Genomic DNA, 23,829 nt, shown 5'->3' on the forward strand with positions numbered 1-23,829 from the left:
CATGGAGGGAGGGGGAGATGCCAGGGCATGGGGGAGGGAAGGAGACAGATGCCAGACCAGGGGAAAGGAAGGAAAGAGGGAGGGAGAGAAAGGAAGGAAAGAGATGTCAGACCATGGAAATAGGACGGAAGAAGAGAGAGAGAAAGGAAGGGAAGGTAAGACATGGAAACGTAGATTTTGAAACGAAAGCAGAAAAATTGAATATTAAGTTAATGTCAAAGATGGATGCAAGGCAGAAAGTGAAGACGGAGAGAAAAACAGTCAAAGGACAAGAAGGCCCTGGAAACATAGTTAAAAGCACAGAAAAATAAAGTCACCAGCCAACAAAGGTAGGGAAAAAGATTTTATTTTCAATATAGTGATTGAAATGTGTCAGTTTTGAGAAAGAAAAGATATTAAACTTTAAATGTGAGGGCCGCAGAAAAAATAAGTTAATGTCTTATTAAAGAAATGACAATTTTGCATAAAGTAAAACTCTTTAAAGTTTATATATATATATCTTTCCTTTTAACTGTTAAAGGAAAGTTTTATAAACTATAAAGAGTTTTACCTCATGCAAAATTGTCATTTCTTTAATAAGACATTAATTATTTTTTTCTGCAGCCCTCCAAGTACCTACAAATCCAAAATGTGGCCCCACAAAGGGTTTGAATTTGAGACCACTGGATTAAAGATTTTTACTTCAAAAGCACTTATCTGATAGCTGTAACAGGTCTTGTTTTCATTCTATAGTCCTTTGGGTTCTGACACATTTCATGGCTGCTGCCTCAGAAAACCCATACTAAATGCCTCTAATCCAATTTCAAAGCCATAAACTGTCTGTATATCAAACCACCTTCACTTCAACTTGTAAGTGTCCAGTATCCCATCTTTGCGGAGGCTAATCCAAGTCATAAGTACCTGGCAAAAATCCAAATAGTAGCAGCATTCCATGCCACTGATCCAGGACAAGCAGTATTGAGAAAAGAGGAGTCTGGTAAATTTTAAAAGACAGCTGAAAGCTCATTATTTTCAATTAACTTTTTTAGATTAAAAAGTCTGGACTTTCTTTGTTGCTATCTGCAATGTACCATATATAATCAAATATAAATTGAGATTTTGGGGCAAAATACTGGCCTAAAAATGGGGGTCTCGGTTTATATTCGGGTCAGTGCTGATCTGCCGCCCCCTCCCGAACTTATTTGTAGGCCTCTGCCAGGCCTGCCATGAGACCTGGTAGTCCATGACGATTCTAATTCCATCCCCATTCTAATTAATTTTATCTCCCTCCCGCCTCCCCCATGTACCTTAAGTATCCCTAGTGGTCCAGCGGTGAACTGCAGCAGGAACGACCTTCCTTCGCTCCTACCATGAGAAGAACCGCTAGATAAATGGCTGCCGCAAGATCCAATCAGCTAGCGGCTCCACAGGGGCAGAAGCGAAGAAAGATTGCTTCTGTCGTGTTTTACCGCTGGACCACCAGGGATACCTAAGGTATGCAGGGGAAGCAGGAGGGAGATAAAAATAATTAGAATTGGCTGCGACAGGAGGTGGGAGGATCCCTCCTTTCCTGGCCACCACTGGACCATCAGGTCTCACAGCAGGCCCGGTGGGGGCTGGGTGCAGAGACTGGCAGGGCAGGGGAGTGAGGGAGGGGTTAGATGCAGAGCCTGGCAGGGCAGGGCAAAGCAAGGCAAAGCACTTGAAATTAAACCCCCCCAATTTATATTTGCATCAACCTTTTTTCCTCCTTTGGGGGGTGGGTGGGAAGAAAGGCTACCTCTGTTTATATTTGGGTCGGTTTATATTTGAGTATATATGGTATGTATTACATTTTTTTTTATCTGAATGACTGGACTTGATCTTTCCTATTTTAATGAAAATCTTTTCAATTTTTATGTTATTGCTGGATTAGTTTGTAAACCACTTTGATCTTGCTTTGTATCTAAGCTGTATATATAGAATTTTAATAAACAAACATCCCTGAACCAGAGAAAGGAAAATGGTAAAACCAGAGGACATTATTTGAGGTTGAGGGGTGGTAGATTCAGGGGCAATGTTAGGAAATTCTACTTTACGGAGAGGGTGGTGGATGCCTGGAATGCGCTCCCGAGAGAGGTGGTGGAGAGTAAAACTGTGACTGAGTTCAAAGAAGCGTGGGATGAACACAGAAGATTTAGAATCAGAAAATAATATTAAAGATTGAACTAGGCCAGTTACTGGGCAGACTTGTAAGGTCTGTGTCTGTGCATGGCCGTTTGGAGGAGGATGGGCAGGGGAGGGCTTCAATGGCTGGGAGGGTGTAGATGGGCTGGAGTAAGTCTTAACAGAGATTTCGGCAGTTGGAACCCAAGCACAGTACCGGGTAAAGCTTTGGATTCTCGCCCAGAAATAGCTAAGAAGAAAAAATTTAAATTGAATCAGGTTGGGCAGACTGGATGGACCATTCGGGTCTTTATCTGCCGTCATCTACTATGTTACATGCATTTTGAATGAAGTCTTGTATGACATGCTTCCTCCTTTGTGTCTTTGAGAAGGAACCACTCCCTTAGACTAAGGCCCAGATTCACTAAAAGGTAGTGATTCAACAGCGATTGATTCACTACCTTTGTTGCATGCAAATGATTTGCACAGAGATGAAAGTCATTTGTATGCAAACTCCCCGATTCAATCATTCAGTGAGCGATTTGAGTTGGGGCAGCCCTGACAGTAGTGACAGGAGAAATAGTCTCCTGTTACTGTCAGTGGCTTTTCTTCTTTTTCATTTTTTTTTTAAAATGGGCCAGATATTTTGCATGTCCACTTAAAAAAGAAAAAGAAAAGAAATAAGCCCACTCCCTCCTGCCACCGACCCAGGACCCCAGCTCCCCTCCCACCTCCCAGAAAAAGTTGGGAGCAGGAGGGGTGCTCAGTCCCTCCTGCTCCTTAGGGCTCCTCTGTGCAAATGCAGGTGTTAGGCCCCGCCCCTGTGCATCCAGGGGCGGGGCCTAACACCTGCATTCGCACGGAGGAGCCCTATGGAGGAGGGACTGAGCACTCCTCCTGCTCCCAACTTTTTCAGGTACGAGGAGGGGAGGGGCCCAGCCCGGACCACGGAGGAGCCCTACGGAGTAGGAGGGACTGAGTACCCCTTCTGCTCCCAATTTGAAAGGTACGGGGAGAGGAGGTGGGCCCAGTCAGGCCCGGCCGATAGCAGTGGGGGTTTGCGACGGCAGGAGGGAGTTGGCATCCCTCCTGCTTTTTTTCTTCAGGGGGGAGGCCGCATTTGGGGGGGAGCACTTTTTTTGACAGGCCTGCCTGTCTTTTATTAATTTTTTTTATGGAGAAGATATTTTGCATGTGTAACACATGCAAAATATCTGTGCCATGGGAAAAAATAAATAAAAAAAAAGACAGGCAGGCTTGTCATAAAAACAGCAGACCTGTCAGTAGCAAAGTTACCGACAGGTCTGCAGCAGTCGGGATTGTCAAAAGTAAAACCCGATTCAAAATAGCCAAGCAATTGTTAGTGAAACAATCGCTCGGCTATTTTGTATGGGGTTTTACTAATTTGCATGGGAGGATAGGATCGGATCGGAGTTGTAAATGATTGGGACAGAGGTTAGTGAATCGGGTCGGAGGGAAATTGGGTCACAAAGGGGTTGCAAACTGATTGGTTCACGTTCAGTTTGCTTAGTGAATCTAGCCCCTTAGAGGCATTTTCTTTCTCCTCCCATCAGAGAAGCTCAGATCTGCAAAGACTCCAAGCCCTTTTTTTGCCTTACAATTGTACCATCCTTGGGTTTCTTCAGCTACGGATAGGAGACAAAATGGAAGACCCCGAGTTATTTGAAACTTCTGAAGTGCATCAATTCTTGGAAACATCCAAGAGCAATGGGGAGCAGTTATAAAAATGATAATACTTTGGTGGGTTCCTGATAAACATTTTCCATCCCTAGGAGCATCTCTCAAGCAGAGTGAACTGGTTCACAAGGCTCATCTCTGCTTAAGAAAGAATTATTTTGGTGGGGCTAAGGGGTCCCAATAACAATTAAGAGAAAAAGAGCATCATGAGAGAAGGAAACTTCTCTTCAGGGATAAAACAGAAAAAATATTAAGAGCTTATACATCTGGATGAGGGAGCAGATAATGTTAGAATAGGAAACTTGTGGAACTTCCCAGGCAGCCATTAATATACATGTGGTCATAAAAGCATCCTAAGTTTTTCTAAATTCTGACAGAGCTATATGTGTTGGTATCAATGAAAAAACTACTCATTTATATGAATGATTCACTCTGCTAATAGCAAACAAGTTGGTCAAGTTATGAATTCACATTTGGTAAGAAAATGATTTTATAAATGTTACTTTACCTGTTTTCATGAACCCTGGATGTTCAGCTATATTTGAGCTGTTTAAAAGTTTTACTGCTTTTCGGTAATTGCCTCTTAAGTATTCAAAATTACTCTTCAGAAAGAGAGAAGAAGCAGACTGTGGGGAAAAAAGCAATATTTAAACAGAAAAATGATTTTAAAGTCTCCAAAGTCAAATTTTACCACAGACATTCTCAATTACTTCTAAAAATAAATATTTAGCTCAATATTTAACCTAATGGTTTAAAAACCACATTTAGCAGATTACAATACACACTGCAACAGGTATGTATTTTGAGGGTAATTTTATAAAAGGCTTTTCCATGTGAAAAGCTTATTTTATATGCAGAAAGGGCTTTTTATTAAATTTCATTGTGGGGAGTGTGTGTGGTGCAGTGGTTAGAGCTATAGCCTCAGCATCCTGAGGTTGTGGGTTCAAATCCCTCACTGTTCCTTATAACCCTGGGCAAGTCACTTATTCCCCCCATTGCCCCAGGTACACTAGATAGAGCTTGAGACCACCAGGACAGATAGGGAAATATGATAAAGTACCTGAATATAAAACCACTTAGGATATAAGTGGTATGTAAATAAATTGTCGTCATCATGCCAAGAAGACTGCACATACTTATACATGCATTGTGCATAGGTGTTCCCACTGGCATACTTAGAACAGAGCAGGGGCAGAGTTGCAATGTACATATTTTACACACATGAGGGGGCTACTATAAATGGAGCTGGAAAAAAAAATCAGCATTAAGCACTATTCTATGAGGGCTGTTCAAAAAGTATCAGACCTTAATTTTTCTTGTGTAAACAAATAAAGCTAGGGAGGCGTGGTTTGGTGCAAGTATGTAGGTGACCCTAATGCGCATGCTTGAATTTTTTCCTGCCTACAGAAGCTGTCAGTCACCAGAAGACCGCCGATGAATGAGGAAGTGTAAGTGAGCACTGTCGAATTTTCGTTTTTGACAAAATGGCAGAAAAAGTTGAACAACCCTACTGCATTAAATTTTGTGTAAAGCTTGGCGATTCCCAAGTGGAAACGATCCACAAGACTGAATAGGCCTTATGACGAAGCAATGGGCACCACAGATAAAGGAGTGGTACAATCGCTTCAGAGATGGCTGCACATCAGTGGAGAGTGAAGCACGTTTTGGTAGGCCCTCAACATACAGAAATGAGATCGTCATTGACCAAGTGAGGACCCTGGTGATGCAGGATCGTCGAATCACAATCAGAAAACTTGCAGATGAGGCAAGCATCAGCATTGGATCTGTTCATTCCATTTTAACTGAGGATTTGGGCTTCAGGAGAATTTCATCAAAGTTCATGCTAAAGCTGCTAACGATTGAGCAGAAGCAACTCTGTTTGGAGATTGTACAGGACATGCTGGAGACTGTGAACAGTGATCCCAACTTCCTCAGCACAGTGATCACTGGCAATGAGTCCTGGGTTTATGGGTTACAACCCAGAAACCAAGTTGATGTTATCACAATGGAAGCATTCAACATCCCCAAGGCCAAAAAAAGCAAGGCAGGTCCGCAGCAATGTCAAAGTCATGCTGTCTTCTTTGACTCCAGTGGCGTAGTTCATCACAAGTACGCACCAGATGGCACAACCATCACCAAGGGGTACTACCAAGAGGTCCTGCATCGCCTTTGTAACGCTGTGAGACACAAACAGCCGGACCTGTGGGCAGTAGACAATTGGCAGCTCCATTACGATAACTCACCTGCCCGTTCTTCACATTTGATACGGAGTTTCCTGGCCAAATACAACACACCTGTGATTCCTCAGGCTCCCTACTCTCTCAACATGGTTCCGTGTGACTTCTGACTTTTCTCCAAGCTGAAAAGGACCAGATTTTAGTCAAGAGAAGACATCATGCAGAATGCGATGGAACTGTTGCGAGCAATCTCAAAAGAGGCGTTCCACCACTGCTTCAGACAGTGGCAGAACTGTTGGAAGAAGTGTGTGGAAGCCCAAGGGGACTACTTTGAAGGAGATTAGTATAAGATTGTTGTATCTAAATATGAGTATTTTTTATGAATAAAGGTCTGATACTTTTTTGAACAGCCCTCATATAAAGTGTGCTCCAGAATGAGCACCCTTTATAGAATAGCACTTAAAGCCAATTGCCAGCATTCATGCTTGCTAAAACTTGGTGTAATTGCTGGTGCCTAATTTTCAGGAGTTGAGCATTCAAATCATAGTACTAAATAACATTGCGTCTAACTTATAAAAATGCCCCGACCACCCATGGTTAAGCCCCATTTGAACTGCTTACAACAAAAGTTAGGTGCAGATTTTATAGAATAATGACAAGGGCCAATAAGCCTGCAAATCCAAATTCTGATGCAAAGGACATACAAGTCCTGGCAACAAGTGATATTCCTGAACTTGCGAGTTGATTGCTGAAGGATGAAATTTATATTCTTCAGCTCCAGACTCTTGGTAAAACGTCTGCAGGTTGAAGGCTTGTGGAACTAGAAGGTCTGTTCCTCATGAAGCTAGCTTACATCCTGATTTATTAGGTTCTTGAGCACAGGCTGGCTGGCCTCAGTTTTGGTCCAATTGGGCTTAATAGGTGCTGGCTGCATAAGTTAATCCCCCTGCTCGCATGTGGATATGGGGGGGTTGAGGTCTCGGTCAGGCTTTGGTATGCCTGACAGCCCAACGATCTCAGCATGTGGACTGATTTGCTGAACAAGAGGCAGTATTCTTCTCCATTTCCATCTTCTGTGACAGCTACAGCAGGCTAATCCAAGCAAGACAGTAAGTACTGCCAATTGAAGTCTATGGGAGCATCAGGGAGAGGATCTGATTTTGCTGTTTTTAAGGTTTTCTGGAGCTGTAGCTAGAGTATCACACTCACCTCAAAAACCCTTTCACAAAATTTGACCCTTCAGGAGGATTCTTCATCTGCCTCAAAACCCCTCAATTTGGATTAAAAACACTTGGGATGGGCTAAGTGCTGGAGCGCACTGGGAGATCATAGCAGGCATCCCTGCAGCCACCTACCGCATCCAGTGCTGAGAGAGGTCTTTGCTGGCCTCATAAAGATCAGTGAGCCACGGTACTGGGAGCCACTTAGGGCTGGGAGATTGCAGCAGGCACCCCCACAGCCACCTACCTCATCCGATGCTAAGAGAGGTCTTTGCTGGCCTCATAAAGATCAGTGAGCCACGGTCGCGAGCCTGCAGTGGTGAATCCAAACTGGCGTGACCAAAGGGGCAGGACACGCCCCTTTTGAGCCCCTTCAGAACCACAAGGAGCAGAGAGCAGGGGATTATCAGCATTTATCATCATGGGAAAGAAGAAAGCTAAGATTGTTCTATCTTTGTCTGCTTTAGGGCCAATGGATCATCATCTTCAGCCCCTAACCTTACCATCGCTGGAAGACAAGGTAAACTAAACTAAACTTTAAGTTTGTATACCGCATCATCTCCATAAAGATAGAGCTCGGCACAGTTTACAGGTAAATTCAATAAATGAGGGAAGGACATAATAAGAAATTAGAGGTTATGAAGAGGATAGCTAGCTTTACATTTTAAATAGATAGCTTTACGTTTTGGAGAAAAGCCAGGTTTTCAGATGTTTTCGTAATAATTGGAATGAGCCTAAGTTCAGCAGTGGGGCAGGGAGGTTATTCCAAAGCTTAGGGAATTTGAAGACAAGGGATTTCCCTAATTTACCTGCATACATGATGCCTTTTAACGAGGGGAAAGATAATTTGAGTTTGTGGGTGGATCTGGTAGGTAATCTTGTCTTCTCAATCTGCTTCCTTATCCTCTGGTGAACCATCACCACCTCTTCAACCAATATTAAATTCTGTTGGGAGAATAGAATCGGCCTGGCAGTATCGTCTCCCGTTCAATTAATTGAATCGACTGCAAGTATGGATTCTTTTCAATGTGATACAGAGTTGATGGGAGCACAATGCTTGACTCTTGTCCAAATGGTAATGGAGCCAAACAAAAATTTGATCCCTAAAGACAAAGTAATTACTTTAAATGATGTCTGGCTGGTGGTGAATAGGATGGAGTCCTCACAAGGTTCTGTTTCAAAATTATGTCAATTTTCATCAGACATAACTACAAAAGTAAACGAACATGAAACTGAAATGACATTGTTAGGAAATTGATTAATATTGGATATAGCCGATTTTTGTAAAATATTTACTGAACTATCCAATTTATCCAAAGATAGCACATTGCTTCATATGCAAATAGAGGAAACAGAGAACTTAATGAGAGCAAAGAACCTTTGGTTTTTGACTTTTCCTATTTCACATTATTTGGCTCCATTGGAACTCTTAGTGGATGTATATGAAGGATGTTTTGCAATATACCCAGGTGGAATCCTTTACACCGGATAATCTTTATTACATCCCCAGGAGCTCTAAGGAAATTGGAGAAGAAGAAGAAATTGATAGATTGATTTCTCCAGATAGTTTAATTATTTCCTAATTTCTAGAATCCTCTAAAGATATAATAACTAAACGTGTTACCTTGTTGGTCACATTCAAATCAGAAATAGAAATACAAGCTATTTTAAAATTGTACTTTGTGAAAAACAGGTTTTGTTTTGTGTACAGCAATTGAGGATTTTTCCCTATGTGTCCAGGCAGACTCAATTTAGGAAGAAGCAGTTCCTACAGCTTAAGCCTAAGGTTCTGGCAGTGGGAGTAGGCTTCTTCCTTAAATTTCCATGTAAGTGTCTGGTTTCTTAAGGAAGTGATAAATATGTACTTATGGATCCATCTCAGAGAATTTCCTAAAAGATAAACCTTTGCACAAAGTTTTAGTGGTTGAAGATAATTAGTGACATGTAAAAGAAAGGCCTTATTTGCCTGTTAAGCGATAAATAATTTGTATTACTTTATTTAACATAGTAATATAGTAGTTGACGGCAGATAAAGACCCGAATGGTCCATCCAGTCTGCCCAATCTGATTCAATTTAAATTTTTTAAAATTTTTTCTTCTTAGCTATTTCTGGGCAAGAATCCAAAGCTCTACCTGGTACTGTGCTTAGGTTCCAACTGCCAAAATCTCTGTCAAAACCTACTCCAGCCCATCTACACCCTCCCAGCCACCCATCCTCCCCAAAACGACCATATACAGACACAGACTGTGCAAGTCTGCCCAGTACTGGCTTTCGTTCAATATTTAATATTATTTTCTGATTCAAGATCCTCTGTGTTTAAAGCTAATATTAAGGCACTAGCCGGCCCCAATAATGTGGACTGGAGTAATGTAAAGTTATATTTTAAATTTATTTTCTTTGGAATTTGTAAAATTTCTTGAATTTTGTTATTTATGTAACAAATATTAATAAAGTATAGGAAAAAAGCCCAACCAACACTTGGGATGGACTCCTCCAGTGGAGATACCCCTATATCAGGCCAGATTTGTGATGGATGGCCAACTGAGCAGCGGGGTACATGAGGGAGCAGTGGGAGCCTCGGGCTTAGACCCATATGGTATCCTTAAGGATGGAGGATCACAGAGGACCCCTTGTCCAGGGAAAAGAACCTCACCTTGGGATGGAGTGTGGGTGAAGCGCAGGTGCATGAGTACTGTGGATCCCAGGAAACAGCAAAGTGAAGGCCAGAAGGGAACCATGGAGGTCCCTAGACAAGAATTTATTTCAGATTTTTAAAGTTTATTATAGAAAGCTTAAACTGTCAGGGGTCTTCCACAGTGGTCGAGGGGCCAAAGCTGTCTGTGCATGGAGACGTGCCCTCTCCAAGTGTGCGTGCTTCAGCAGAAATTCCTGAGCAAGAGTTAGAGGAACAATGAGAATGATTGGGGGGGGGGATGACGACTGGAAGTTGGAGACCAAGTATGGATCTGAAGAAGAGGCTGCACTTCCACATTGAGACCGTTCGGTCAGTCACTGCAGCAGTCACTCCAGGGAAGTTTCTGGTATCTCTAGATTTGACAGTAGCCTACTTCCATATTCCGATTTATCCAGCTCATAGGAGATTCTTGAGATTCCATGTGCTGGGGATACATTTTCAGTTCGCTACCCTTCCATTTGGGCTTACGACAATATTGCGCATCGTCACAAAGGTAATTGTTGTGGTGGGAGAGATGGGAGAAGGAAACTCATGTGCATCCCTACTTGGACGATTGGCTGATTAGGGCCTCATCCACAATGGAAGGAGTGCAGTGACTCAAGTGGTCCAGCTGTTGCAGGACCTGGGTTGGATCACCAACTTCCGCAAGACTCACTTAGAGCAGGTTCAACAACTGGAGTACTTGGGAATATGCTTCGACACGGTGGAGGGGCCAGGTCTTTCTTCCTGAGCCATAGAAACATAAGCTTGTGAATCAGATCGGGAACTTCTCGATGATGCCAATACTTAAGACGTGGCACTTTCTCCAGATACTAGGTTTCATGACAGTAACCACAGAAGTGGTCCCTTAGGCGAGGGCTCGTATGCATCCCTTCCAGCATGCTCTGTTTTCCCGCTGGTTCCCCACAGACAGATTTGATCCAGAAGCCATTTAAATTAATGGCAGAGGCTCAGCGGAGCTTATGTTGGTGGCTGAGACTGATGTCTCTAGCAAGGAACATGCTGCTCCATATCTCCTCTTGGGTGATTTTGACGACTGATGCCAGTCTCTACAGCTGGCGAGGACATTGTCGCAGGCATATAGTTCAAGGCCAATAGACTCTCTCACAGAAGAAGTGGTTCATAAACCGTCTGGCGCTACATGCAGTTTGGCTCGCCTTGCTAACTCTAGAGAAACACTTGGATGGCAAAGCAATCAGGGTGTTCTTTCGAAAGGGATGCACCTGAAGTGCTCCATTGAGCCTAGACATCAAGCTGCTGTTCAGTTGGGCAGAGATCCATCTGCAAGCGATATCTGAGGTGCATGTAGCAGGGGTAGACAATGTGCAGATCAACTATCTCAGCATGAAAACCTTAAATCCAGGAGAGTGGTCACTGTCCTAGAGGGCATTTGACTGCATAGTGCGATGCTGGGGGCCTCCCCCCAATAATTGACTTCATGGCATCAGAGGACAAGAAGAAAGTGTTTCAATTTTTCAGCAGAAGAGCTGAACCAATAAATGATCTAGTCCAAGATAAGGTATGCTGTGTTTCCTCTGTGGCCCATGATAGGCCGAGTCATCCATCGGATAGCAATCCATCCCAGATGGGTAATCCTAGTGGCTCTGAATTGGCTATGTTACAGGGACTTGGTGCTCAAAGTTAAGCAGGGGTGCAATTGAAGCTTCGATATATCCTCAGGCTGGGCCGAGGCAGGCATAGAAGCTTTTAAATCTTGTGAAGACTGTCTGCAGGAGCCCTGAAAGCTCTTGTCTGAACATAGCCTGGATCTCCTCCAGGAGAGATGGTGCTGTTACCAGAAAGCACAGTTACTTACCGAAACAGGTGTTATCCAGGGACAGCAGGCAGATATTCTTGACTGATGGGTGACGGCACCGACGGAGCCCCGGTACGGACAATTTTAGAGTGATTGCACTCTAAGAACTTTAGAAAGTTCTAGCTCGGCCGCACCGCGCACGCGCGAGTGCCTTCCCGCCCGACAGAGGCGCGCGGTCCCTCAGTTTCTTAGTTTCCGCGGAGCTAAGAAGACGCGTTTTCAACGGCTGTTGAAACTTTTTTTCTCTTTGCCTTCCCGCTCGCGTAAACTTTTGATTATTTAATCTTATTTCTTTTCTTTTTTCTACTTTGTAAAAAAAAAAAAAAAAAAAACAACTTCATTTTTTCTTTAATTTAATCTTTCCCCGGCGGGGCCTTCTGCCACCATCGAAGCCTCGGCCTTCGATTTGGCTGAAGCCGTTTTTCCTTTCATGCCCCCTCAACCGGGTTTTAAAAAGTGCCAGCGGTGTGCTCGGCCTATATCTCTCACGGACCCACACAACTGGTGTTTACAGTGTTTGGGTCCTGAGCATCAGGCCTCTACTTGCACCCGCTGTGCCACTCTAAAAAAACGGACATTAAAAAATCGCCAAATCCAGCAGCGATTATTGTTCGGTGCCGAGATGTCCGACCCCGTTCCATCGACTCCAGCTTCGGCACCGATTCAGTCGGCACCCTCTTCTTCGACGCCGCGTGATTCCGCACCGGCGTCTCACCAGTCAGGTAAGCCGGCTAAGAAGCCTTCCCCGCTGGAGCGTCCTCCGGTCTCGAGTGCAGTGAGTCCAATCCTGCCGACTGTGAGACGCCAGCGGAAGCGTTCCGCCCCTATAGAGGTGAGTCCCTCGACATCGGGCTCCTCATCTCCGGGGCGTCGAACGGCACCGCAGGTACCGCAGAAGAAAAAGGCGGTACCGGTGCCATCCCTTGATGACCGCATCACGGCCATCCTTCAGGTGCAACTTAAGGACCAATTGAAACAGCTCCTTCCTGCTATCCTGGCTCCGAACCTTCCGGTGCCGGTCCGCACCGAGCTACCGGTACCGATCGTGCAACAGCCTGTGTTACCTGCTTCCACTATTTCGGTACCGCTTCAACTAACCTCATCGGTATCGATGCCAGTTCTTGCGCCGGAGCCGAGAGCTCACCATCAATCGGTGCAGACTTCGGCACCGGTGCGACCGATAACATCTCCTGACTCGATATCGATGAGGTCGGGTAAGTCGTTACACAAAACCCGACACTTACAATCATCGACACCTGAGTCTCGGGACCATACTCCCCATGTTAGGGATCCTGATCTGTGGGGAGACTCAGAGGAACCCTTTCTTTCTGAAGGCGAATGTTCCTCAGAGGAGGAGGATTCAACTGTCCCTGACCCATCCTCCAAACAAGTCACTTCCTCTTTCTCCTGCTTTTTGAAAGAGATGTGTGACTCCTTGTCCATTCCTTTGGAGGCTGAATCCAAAAAGTCCAAAGCTTTTTTGGATGCCCTTGATTTTGACCAGCCTCCAAAGGAATTTTTGAAACTCCCTCTTCATGACATCTTGAGGGAGACTTTCTATAAGAATTTAGAGACTCCTTTAACTGTTCCAGGGGCCCCACGTAAACTGGATTCTCTATATAAGGTAATTCCCATTCCTGGGTTCGACAAGCCTCAACTTCCACACGAATCCTTAACTGTCGAATCCACCCTTAAAAAATCTTCAGGAGCCAGTGTATATGCATCGGTACCTCCTGGCAGAGAAGGTAGAGCCATGGATAAATTTGGTAAGAGGCTCTACCAAAATGCTATGTTAGCAAATAGAGCTAGCAATTATGCTTTTCATTTTTCTTTTTATTTGAAGCATCTCCTTACCACCATGGCTTCCTTCGAAAAGTACCTTCCTTCACGAAAACATCACTCCTTTCATACCTGCTTGTCGTCTCTTTTTCAATTACGTAAGTTCATGGTTAGATCCATATATGATACCTTTGAACTTACATCCAGAGCGACAGCAATGTCGGTAGCTATGCGTCGCCTGGCCTGGCTTCGGGTATCCGACCTTGATGTTAATCATCAGGATCGGTTAGCCAACGCCCCTTGCCTAGGGGATGAGCTCTTTGGGGAATCCATGGACTCAACCACACAAAAGCTCTCTGCTCATGAGACACGCTGGGATACCCTGCTTAAAAATAAAAAGAAGCCTCCTCCGCCAAAACCATATAGGCAGCAGTCGGCCTATCAACGCCGCTTCACAGCTCGGCCATTACCTACCACTGCTCAGCAACCCAGGCGTCAGAGGCAGCAGCAACGTCAGCCTCCCAGACAGCAGCCACAGCAGCAACCTGTGAAACCACCTCCTCAGCAGAAGTCACAGCCCTTTTGACTTCATTCTCCACAGTATAGCCAGTATTCCTATTCCTGCTCTCCTGCCTCAACCTATAGGAGGTCGACTTTCTCTGTTCCTCAGCCGATGGGAAGTTATCACTTCGGACCAATGGGTCCTCAACATCATCCGCCACGGCTACTCTCTCAACTTTCAGACTCTTCCATCCCAAAACCTGCCAAAAGAGTCTGCTTTGAACAGTCCTCAATCTGCCCTCCTCATTCAGGAAGTTCAATCCCTCCTTCTTCTAAACGCTATAGAAGAAGTTCCTCAAGATCAAAAAGGGCAGGGATTCTACTCCCGTTATTTTCTAGTCCCCAAAAAAACAGGAGATCTCAGACCAATTTTGGATCTCCGCGATCTCAACAAACACCTGGTAAAAGAAACATTCAAGATGCTTTCTTTAGCCATCCTTTATCCTCTTCTCAATCAAAACGACTGGCTATGCTCCCTCGATCTCAAAGAGGCATACACTCACATACCGATCCATGTAACCTCAAGACAGTATCTCCGTTTCATGATCAATCATTGTCATTACCAATACAAGGTGCTGCCCTTCGGCCTTGCCTCCTCTCCCAGGGTCTTCACCAAGTGTCTCATTGTGGTAGCGGCATTTCTACGCTCTCACCACCTCCAGGTCTTCCCTTACCTGGACGACTGGTTAATCAAGGCCACATCCGCTCAAGCAGTTCTACTGGCCACCAACCAAACCATCTTGTTTCTACGAATTCTGGGGTTCGAGATCAATTTACCCAAATCTCATCTCACCCCCACTCAGAGACTTCAATTCATTGGAGCGATTCTGGACACACTCCGCATGAGAGCTTTCCTACCATCCAATCGTCTTCAGACCCTTCAGTCTCTATGTCAGCAGGTGCTTTCGCTACCTTCCATCTCAGCCAGGCAAATGATGGTACTCCTGGGGCACATGGCATCTACAGTTCATGTCACGCCCCTCGCACGTCTTCACCTGCGCACTCCTCAATGGACCCTTGCTACTCAGTGGTCCCAAGCGACGGATCCTTGCTCACGACACATATCTGTGACATCATCTCTTCGTCAGTCTCTTCAATGGTGGTTGGTATCCTCAAATCTATCCAGAGGTCTTCTATTCCATCAGCCCCCTCATCAACTGGTCATCACCACCGACGCCTCTCTTTATGCATGGGGAGCTCACTTGAACGAGTTCCAGACTCAAGGTCTTTGGACAGCCCAGGAAAAGAAGCATCAAATCAATTTCCTGGAACTCAGAGCGATGTTTTATGCCCTCAAGGCCTTCCAACATCTTCTCTTTCCTCAGGTCCTTCTGTTGTGCACAGACAATCAGGTTGCGATGTACTACATCAACAAACAGGGTGGGACAGGCTCTCGCCTTTTATGCCAAGAAGCCCAAAAGATCTGGAATTGGGCCATAGATCACCATCTCTTCCTGAAAGCTATCTACATTCAGGGAGCACAGAATTCTTTAGCAGACAAACTCAGCAGAATTCTCCAGCCTCACGAGTGGACACTCGATCCTGTAACTCTGCAGTCTATCTTCACTCAATGGGGCACTCCTCAGATAGACCTCTTTGCAGCTCCTCACAATCACCAGCTGCCCCTATTCTGCTCCAGACTTTACTCTCCTCACCGTCTGGCAGCGGATGCTTTTCTCCTCGACTGGTCGAATCTGTTCCTGTACGCCTTCCCTCCTCTGCCTCTAATGTTGAGAACCTTGTTCAAGCTCAAGAGGGAACGAGCCACAATGATTCTGATTGCTCCGAGGTGGCCCAGGCAACATTGGTTCTCCCTTCTACTTCAACTCAGTTCCAGGGAACCTTTTCTTCTTCCTCTGTTTCCTTCTCTACTTACGCAACAGCAGGAAACCCTTCTACATCCCAACCTCCAGTCTCTACACCTGACAGCTTGGTATCTCTCGGGCTGACATCTCATGATACTCTTTTATCTCAGCCTGTTCGTTCCATTCTGAATGCCTCCAGGAAACCAACCACTCTGCAATGTTACCATCAGAAGTGGACGAGATTTTCCTCCTGGTGTCTTCTTCATCATCTTGATCCAACTTCTCTGGCAGTGGAGACATTGTTGGATTATTTGCTTTCTTTGTCTGACTCTGGCCTTAAGTCCTCTTCCATCAGAGTCCACCTCAGTGCCATTGCAGCTTTTCATGAGCCAGTCCATGGAAAACTTCTCTCAGCTCATCCCCTGGTATCCAGGTTCATGCGACGGCTTTTCAATGTGAAACCACCTCTTAAAGCTCCAAGCTAACAAAAAGAGGGATGGAGGGAAGGTTGGCCATTAGGAAAACAAATTTTGCAAAACAAATTGGCCGAAGTGTCCATCCCGTCTGGAGAAAGCATCCAGACAATAATGAGATGTAAAAGTGTGAACTGAGGACCAAGTAGCAGCCTTGCAGATTTCCTCAATAGGAGTGGAACGGAGGAAAGCTACAGAAGCTGCCATTGCTCTGACTCTATGGGCCGTGACAGAACCTTCCAGTGTCAGTCCGGAGTGAGCATAACAGAATGAAATGCACGCTGCCAGCCAATTAGACAACGTACGTTTAGAAACGGGACGTCCCAATTTATTTGGATCAAAGGACAGAAAAAGTTGGGGAACTGATCTGTGGGGTTTCGTACGCTCTAGATAGTAAGCCAGAGCCCTTTTACAATCCAAAGTATGTAAAGCTTGTTCTCCAGAATGAGAATGAGGTTTTGGAAAGAAAACAGGTAGAACAATGGATTGGTTGAGATGGAATTCAGAGACAACCTTAGGGAGAAACTTTGGATGTGTACGCAAAACCACCTTGTCATGGTGAAAAACCGTAAAAGGTGGATCTGCGACCAATGCATGAAGCTCATTGACCCTCCTGGCAGAGGTAAGAGCAATAAGGAAAAGCACTTTCCAAGTGAGAAACTTGAAAGGAGAGGTAGCCAAAGGTTCAAATGGAGGCTTCATTAAGGCGGAAAGAACCACATTGAGATCCCAGATAACAGGAGGGGCTTTAAGAGGTGGTTTCACATTGAAAAGCCCTCGCATGAACCTGGATACCAGGGGATGAGCTGAGAGAAGTTTTCCATGGACTGGCTCATGAAAAGCTGCAATGGCACTGAGGTGGACTCTGATGGAAGAGGACTTAAGGCCAGAGTCAGACAAAGAAAGCAAATAATCCAACAATGTCTCCACTGCCAGAGAAGTTGGATCAAGATGATGAAGAAGACACCAGGAGGAAAATCTCGTCCACTTCTGATGGTAACATTGCAGAGTGGTTGGTTTCCTGGAGGCATTCAGAATGGAACGAACAGGCTGAGATAAAAGAGTATCATGAGATGTCAGCCCGAGAGATACCAAGCTGTCAGGTGTAGAGACTGGAGGTTGGGATGTAGAAGGGTTTCCTGCTGTTGCGTAAGTAGAGAAGGAAACAGAGGAAGAAGAAAAGGTTCCCTGGAACTGAGTTGAAGTAGAAGGGAGAACCAATGTTGCCTGGGCCACCTCGGAGCAATCAGAATCATTGTGGCTCGTTCCCTCTTGAGCTTGAACAAGGTTCTCAACATTAGAGGCAGAGGAGGGAAGGCGTACAGGAACAGATTCGACCAGTCGAGGAGAAAAGCATCCGCTGCCAGACGGTGAGGAGAGTAAAGTCTGGAGCAGAATAGGGGCAGCTGGTGATTGTGAGGAGCTGCAAAGAGGTCTATCTGAGGAGTGCCCCATTGAGTGAAGATAGACTGCAGAGTTACAGGATCGAGTGTCCACTCGTGAGGCTGGAGAATTCTGCTGAGTTTGTCTGCTAAAGAATTCTGTGCTCCCTGAATGTAGATAGCTTTCAGGAAGAGATGGTGATCTATGGCCCAATTCCAGATCTTTTGGGCTTCTTGGCATAAAAGGCGAGAGCCTGTCCCACCCTGTTTGTTGATGTAGTACATCGCAACCTGATTGTCTGTGCACAACAGAAGGACCTGAGGAAAGAGAAGATGTTGGAAGGCCTTGAGGGCATAAAACATCGCTCTGAGTTCCAGGAAATTGATTTGATGCTTCTTTTCCTGGGCTGTCCAAAGACCTTGAGTCTGGAACTCGTTCAAGTGAGCTCCCCATGCATAAAGAGAGGCGTCGGTGGTGATGACCAGTTGATGAGGGGGCTGATGGAATAGAAGACCTCTGGATAGATTTGAGGATACCAACCACCATTGAAGAGACTGACGAAGAGATGATGTCACAGATATGTGTCGTGAGCAAGGATCCGTCGCTTGGGACCACTGAGTAGCAAGGGTCCATTGAGGAGTGCGCAGGTGAAGACGTGCGAGGGGCGTGACATGAACTGTAGATGCCATGTGCCCCAGGAGTACCATCATTTGCCTGGCTGAGATGGAAGGTAGCGAAAGCACCTGCTGACATAGAGACTGAAGGGTCTGAAGACGATTGGATGGTAGGAAAGCTCTCATGCGGAGTGTGTCCAGAATCGCTCCAATGAATTGAAGTCTCTGAGTGGGGGTGAGATGAGATTTGGGTAAATTGATCTCGAACCCCAGAATTCGTAGAAACAAGATGGTTTGGTTGGTGGCCAGTAGAACTGCTTGAGCGGATGTGGCCTTGATTAACCAGTCGTCCAGGTAAGGGAAGACCTGGAGGTGGTGAGAGCGTAGAAATGCCGCTACCACAATGAGACACTTGGTGAAGACCCTGGGAGAGGAGGCAAGGCCGAAGGGCAGCACCTTGTATTGGTAATGACAATGATTGATCATGAAACGGAGATACTGTCTTGAGGTTACATGGATCGGTATGTGAGTGTATGCCTCTTTGAGATCGAGGGAGCATAGCCAGTCGTTTTGATTGAGAAGAGGATAAAGGATGGCTAAAGAAAGCATCTTGAATGTTTCTTTTACCAGGTGTTTGTTGAGATCGCGGAGATCCAAAATTGGTCTGAGATCTCCTGTTTTTTTGGGGACTAGAAAATAACGGGAGTAGAATCCCTGCCCTTTTTGATCTTGAGGAACTTCTTCTATAGCGTTTAGAAGAAGGAGGGATTGAACTTCCTGAATGAGGAGGGCAGATTGAGGACTGTTCAAAGCAGACTCTTTTGGCAGGTTTTGGGATGGAAGAGTCTGAAAGTTGAGAGAGTAGCCGTGGCGGATGATGTTGAGGACCCATTGGTCCGAAGTGATAACTTCCCATCGGCTGAGGAACAGAGAAAGTCGACCTCCTATAGGTTGAGGCAGGAGAGCAGGAATAGGAATACTGGCTATACTGTGGAGAATGAAGTCAAAAGGGCTGTGACTTCTGCTGAGGAGGTGGTTTCACAGGTTGCTGCTGTGGCTGCTGTCTGGGAGGCTGACGTTGCTGCTGCCTCTGACGCCTGGGTTGCTGAGCAGTGGTAGGTAATGGCCGAGCTGTGAAGCGGCGTTGATAGGCCGACTGCTGCCTATATGGTTTTGGCGGAGGAGGCTTCTTTTTATTTTTAAGCAGGGTATCCCAGCGTGTCTCATGAGCAGAGAGCTTTTGTGTGGTTGAGTCCATGGATTCCCCAAAGAGCTCATCCCCTAGGCAAGGGGCGTTGGCTAACCGATCCTGATGATTAACATCAAGGTCGGATACCCGAAGCCAGGCCAGGCGACGCATAGCTACCGACATTGCTGTCGCTCTGGATGTAAGTTCAAAGGTATCATATATGGATCTAACCATGAACTTACGTAATTGAAAAAGAGACGACAAGCAGGTATGAAAGGAGTGATGTTTTCGTGAAGGAAGGTACTTTTCGAAGGAAGCCATGGTGGTAAGGAGATGCTTCAAATAAAAAGAAAAATGAAAAGCATAATTGCTAGCTCTATTTGCTAACATAGCATTTTGGTAGAGCCTCTTACCAAATTTATCCATGGCTCTACCTTCTCTGCCAGGAGGTACCGATGCATATACACTGGCTCCTGAAGATTTTTTAAGGGTGGATTCGACAGTTAAGGAGTCGTTGAGGCTTGTCGAACCCAGGAATGGGAATTACCTTATATAGAGAATCCAGTTTACGTGGAACAGTTAAAGGAGTCTCTAAAATCTTATAGAAAGTCTCCCTCAAGATGTCATGAAGAGGGAGTTTCAAAAATTCCTTTGGAGGCTGGTCAAAATCAAGGGCATCCAAAAAAGCTTTGGACTTTTTGGATTCAGCCTCCAAAGGAATGGACAAGGAGTCACACATCTCTTTCAAAAAGCAGGAGAAAGAGGAAGTGACTTGTTTGGAGGATGGGTCAGGGACAGTTGAATCCTCCTCCTCTGAGGAACATTCGCCTTCAGAAAGAAAGGGTTCCTCTGAGTCTCCCCACAGATCAGGATCCCTAACATGGGGAGTATGGTCCCGAGACTCAGGTGTCGATGTGTTATCGGTCGCACCGGTGCCGAAGTCTGCACCGATTGATGGTGAGCTCTCGGCTCCGGCGCAAGAACTGGCATCGATACCGATGAGGTTAGTTGAAGCGGTACCGAAATAGTGGAAGCAGGTAACACAGGCTGTTGCACGATCGGTACCGGTAGCTCGGTGCGGACCGGCACCGGAAGGTTCGGAGCCAGGATAGCAGGAAGGAGCTGTTTCAATTGGTCCTTAAGTTGCACCTGAAGGATGGCCGTGATGCGGTCATCAAGGGATGGCACCGGTACCGCCTTTTTCTTCTGCGGTACCTGCGGTGCCGTTCGACGCCCCGGAGATGAGGAGCCCGATGTCGAGGGACTCACCTCTATAGGGGCGGAACGCTTCCGCTGGCGTCTCACAGTCGGCAGGATTGGACTCACTGCACTCGAGACCGGAGGACGCTCCAGCGGGGAAGGCTTCTTAGCCGGCTTACCTGACTGGTGAGACGCCGGTGCGGAATCACGCGGCGTCGAAGAAGAGGGTGCCGACTGAATCGGTGCCGAAGCTGGAGTCGATGGAACGGGGTCGGACATCTCGGCACCGAACAATAATCGCTGCTGGATTTGGCGATTTTTTAATGTCCGTTTTTTTAGAGTGGCACAGCGGGTGCAAGTAGAGGCCTGATGCTCAGGACCCAAACACTGTAAACACCAGTTGTGTGGGTCCGTGAGAGATATAGGCCGAGCACACCGCTGGCACTTTTTAAAACCCGGTTGAGGGGGCATGAAAGGAAAAACGGCTTCAGCCAAATCGAAGGCCGAGGCTTCGATGGTGGCAGAAGGCCCCGCCGGGGAAAGATTAAATTAAGAAAAAATGAAGTTGTTTTTTTTTTTTTTTTTTTTTTTTACAAAGTAGAAAAAGGAAAAGAAATAAGATTAAATAATCAAAAGTTTACGCGAGCGGGAAGGCAAAGAGAAAAAAAGTTTCAACAGCCGTTGAAAACGCGTCTTCTTAGCTCCGCGGAAACTAAGAAACTGAGGGACCGCGCGCCTCTGTCGGGCGGGAAGGCACTCGCGCGTGCGCGGTGCGGCCGAGCTAGAACTTTCTAAAGTTCTTAGAGTGCAATCACTCTAAAATTGTCCGTACCGGGGCTCCGTCGGTGCCGTCACCCATCAGTCAAGAATATGCTGCCTGCTTGTCCTGGGATAAGAGACATTTGCATGGAAGCAGTCTGCTGTACCAGATGTCAGTGTGTGAGAGATCTTGATGTCCAGGGATACCGAGAAGACATCAGCTGGATGGAAGAAGAGCAGTTCTTGGTGTGTTGATGCTTACCATGCATCAAAGAAGTTGATAATAATAATAATAATAACAACTTTATTTTTGTATACCGCTAAACCACAAACAGTTCAAAGCTGCTTGAGAAGATTCAGTTTCAAGCCTAGAGGGGAGAAATATGTTTATGCTTCTTATGAATGAGGCATAGATGAGCTTGAACTAGAGTCCTGCCTCTATAATGGGGCCAGTGCCCGACGCTATGGATGCAGTGTTGATGCACTATATGTTAATGCCCGAAGTTATAGGAGGCTGGGAGTTGGGTTCAGAATCCCCCACCATGCTTGATGCTAATGCAGTACCAAAATGTTATTTAAACTGAGGTTTTCAGGCTTTCAGTGACCTCTTTTGCATGCAGAAACAGAGGATGTAGCTAATGTCCCGATGTTCAGGACCCAAACAGTGGACATACTAATTATAGGGTCAGAACCTGAAATGGTCTGATTATATTGAGAACATTTCTTAAAGTCATTCGGTACCCCCTCTGACATGGAAGGGAAAATGGCCAATGCTAAGTCAAGGACTCAATGGTCCAAGGAGGTTGCGTAACTAGGATGCCAAAAAAGGTCTACACACCTGGGAGGAAGGTGGCCTGAAGGCCAAAAAATATGACAAAAATGAACTAAAACTGGGTAAAATATAGACCACGATAAAAACAAGAAATTATGAGGACAGAAAAATAAGCATGGGAAGGCACAAAAAAAAAGTCAAAAGTATGATGTGCTTAAGAGAAAACAGCTTTCAACGCCGCAGAAAACTAAGAACTGATGGTCCACAAGCTGAAGTTGGGCAGGAAGGCACTGGCATGTGCGGATTCCATGTATGACATCATCTGATTGTGAGAATATTATTGTCCTTTGAGAACCCATCAGTTTCTAGATTCACATGCTGCTGATGACAAGAGAGATCCATTAGAAACATAGAAAGATGACGGCAGATAAGGGCTACAGCCCATCAAGTCTGCCCATACCATTGACCCCCTTTTAAGTCTACTGGCCCCCTTAACTCTACTGACCTGCTCTATTAAGTCTATATCCTAGCGACCCTATTCATTGGTATGACTCTCGCAGTGATCCCACATAGGTATCCCATTTATTCTTGAAGTCTGGGATACTGCGGGCCTCGATCACCTGTACAGGAAGCTTGTTCCAATGCTCTATCACTCGTTCCGTGAAGAAGTACTTCCTGACGTCTCCACGAAACTTCCCTCCCCTGAGTTTGAGCGGATGTCCTCTTGTGTTCGAGGGTCCTTTGAGAAGAAAGATATCATCTTCCACCTCGACCCGTGCCGTGATGTACTTAAATGTCTCAATCATGTCTCTCCTCTCCCTACGCTCCTCGAGAGTATAGAGCTGCAATTTGTTCAGTCTCTCTTCGTACGAGAGACCCTTTAGCCCCGAGACCATCCTGGTGGCCATCCGCTGAACCGACTCAATTCTGAGCACATCTTTACGGTAATGTGGCCTCCAAAATTGCACACAGTATTCTAGATGAGGTCTCACCATGGCTCTGTATAATGGCATCATGACCTCAGGCTTCCTGTTGACGAAACTTCTCTTGATACAACCCATCATCTGCCGTGCCTTAGATGAACTCTTCTCCACTTGAGTAGCAGTCTTCATGTCTGCACTGATGATCACTCCCAAGTCTCGTTCTGCTGTAGTCTTGGTCAAAGTTTCTCCATTCAAGGTGTAAGTTCTGCATGGATTTCCATTTCCGAGATGCATGACCTTACATTTCTTGGCGTTGAAGCCCAGCTGCCAGACAGAGGACCAACTTTCTAACGTACGGAGGTCCTGTTCCATAGTATTCTGCAGATTGTAGCAGATGATATTGCATAGTTTGGCATCATCAGCGAATAAGGTTACCTTAAAGCCTTGAAGCCCTTGAGTCAAATCCCTAATGAATATGTTGAAGAGGAGTGGACCCAGGACTGAGCCCTGCGGCACTCCGCTGGTCACTTCCGACGTTTTGGAGAGGGTACCGTTAATCACCCTCTGAAGTCTGCCACTTGGCCAATCTTTAACCCATGCAGTTAGTGTTACTCCTAATCCCATCGATTCCATCTTGTTC

At 45.7% G+C, this 23,829-nt stretch overlaps 1 protein-coding gene across 1 annotated transcript in view; it reads right to left on the reverse strand.

The window, feature by feature from the left end:
* Nucleotides 1-23,829, reverse strand: part of CNOT10 (CCR4-NOT transcription complex subunit 10) — a 186,241-nt gene that overhangs the window by 115,651 nt on the left and 46,761 nt on the right. The window contains 1 exon segment of the mRNA XM_033930099.1: nt 4,331-4,448. Within this exon segment, the coding sequence (XP_033785990.1) occupies nt 4,331-4,448 (118 nt within the window).

The sequence above is a fragment of the Geotrypetes seraphini genome, chromosome 2 (genome assembly GCF_902459505.1).
Source record: "Geotrypetes seraphini chromosome 2, aGeoSer1.1, whole genome shotgun sequence".
NCBI lineage: Eukaryota > Metazoa > Chordata > Amphibia > Gymnophiona > Dermophiidae > Geotrypetes > Geotrypetes seraphini.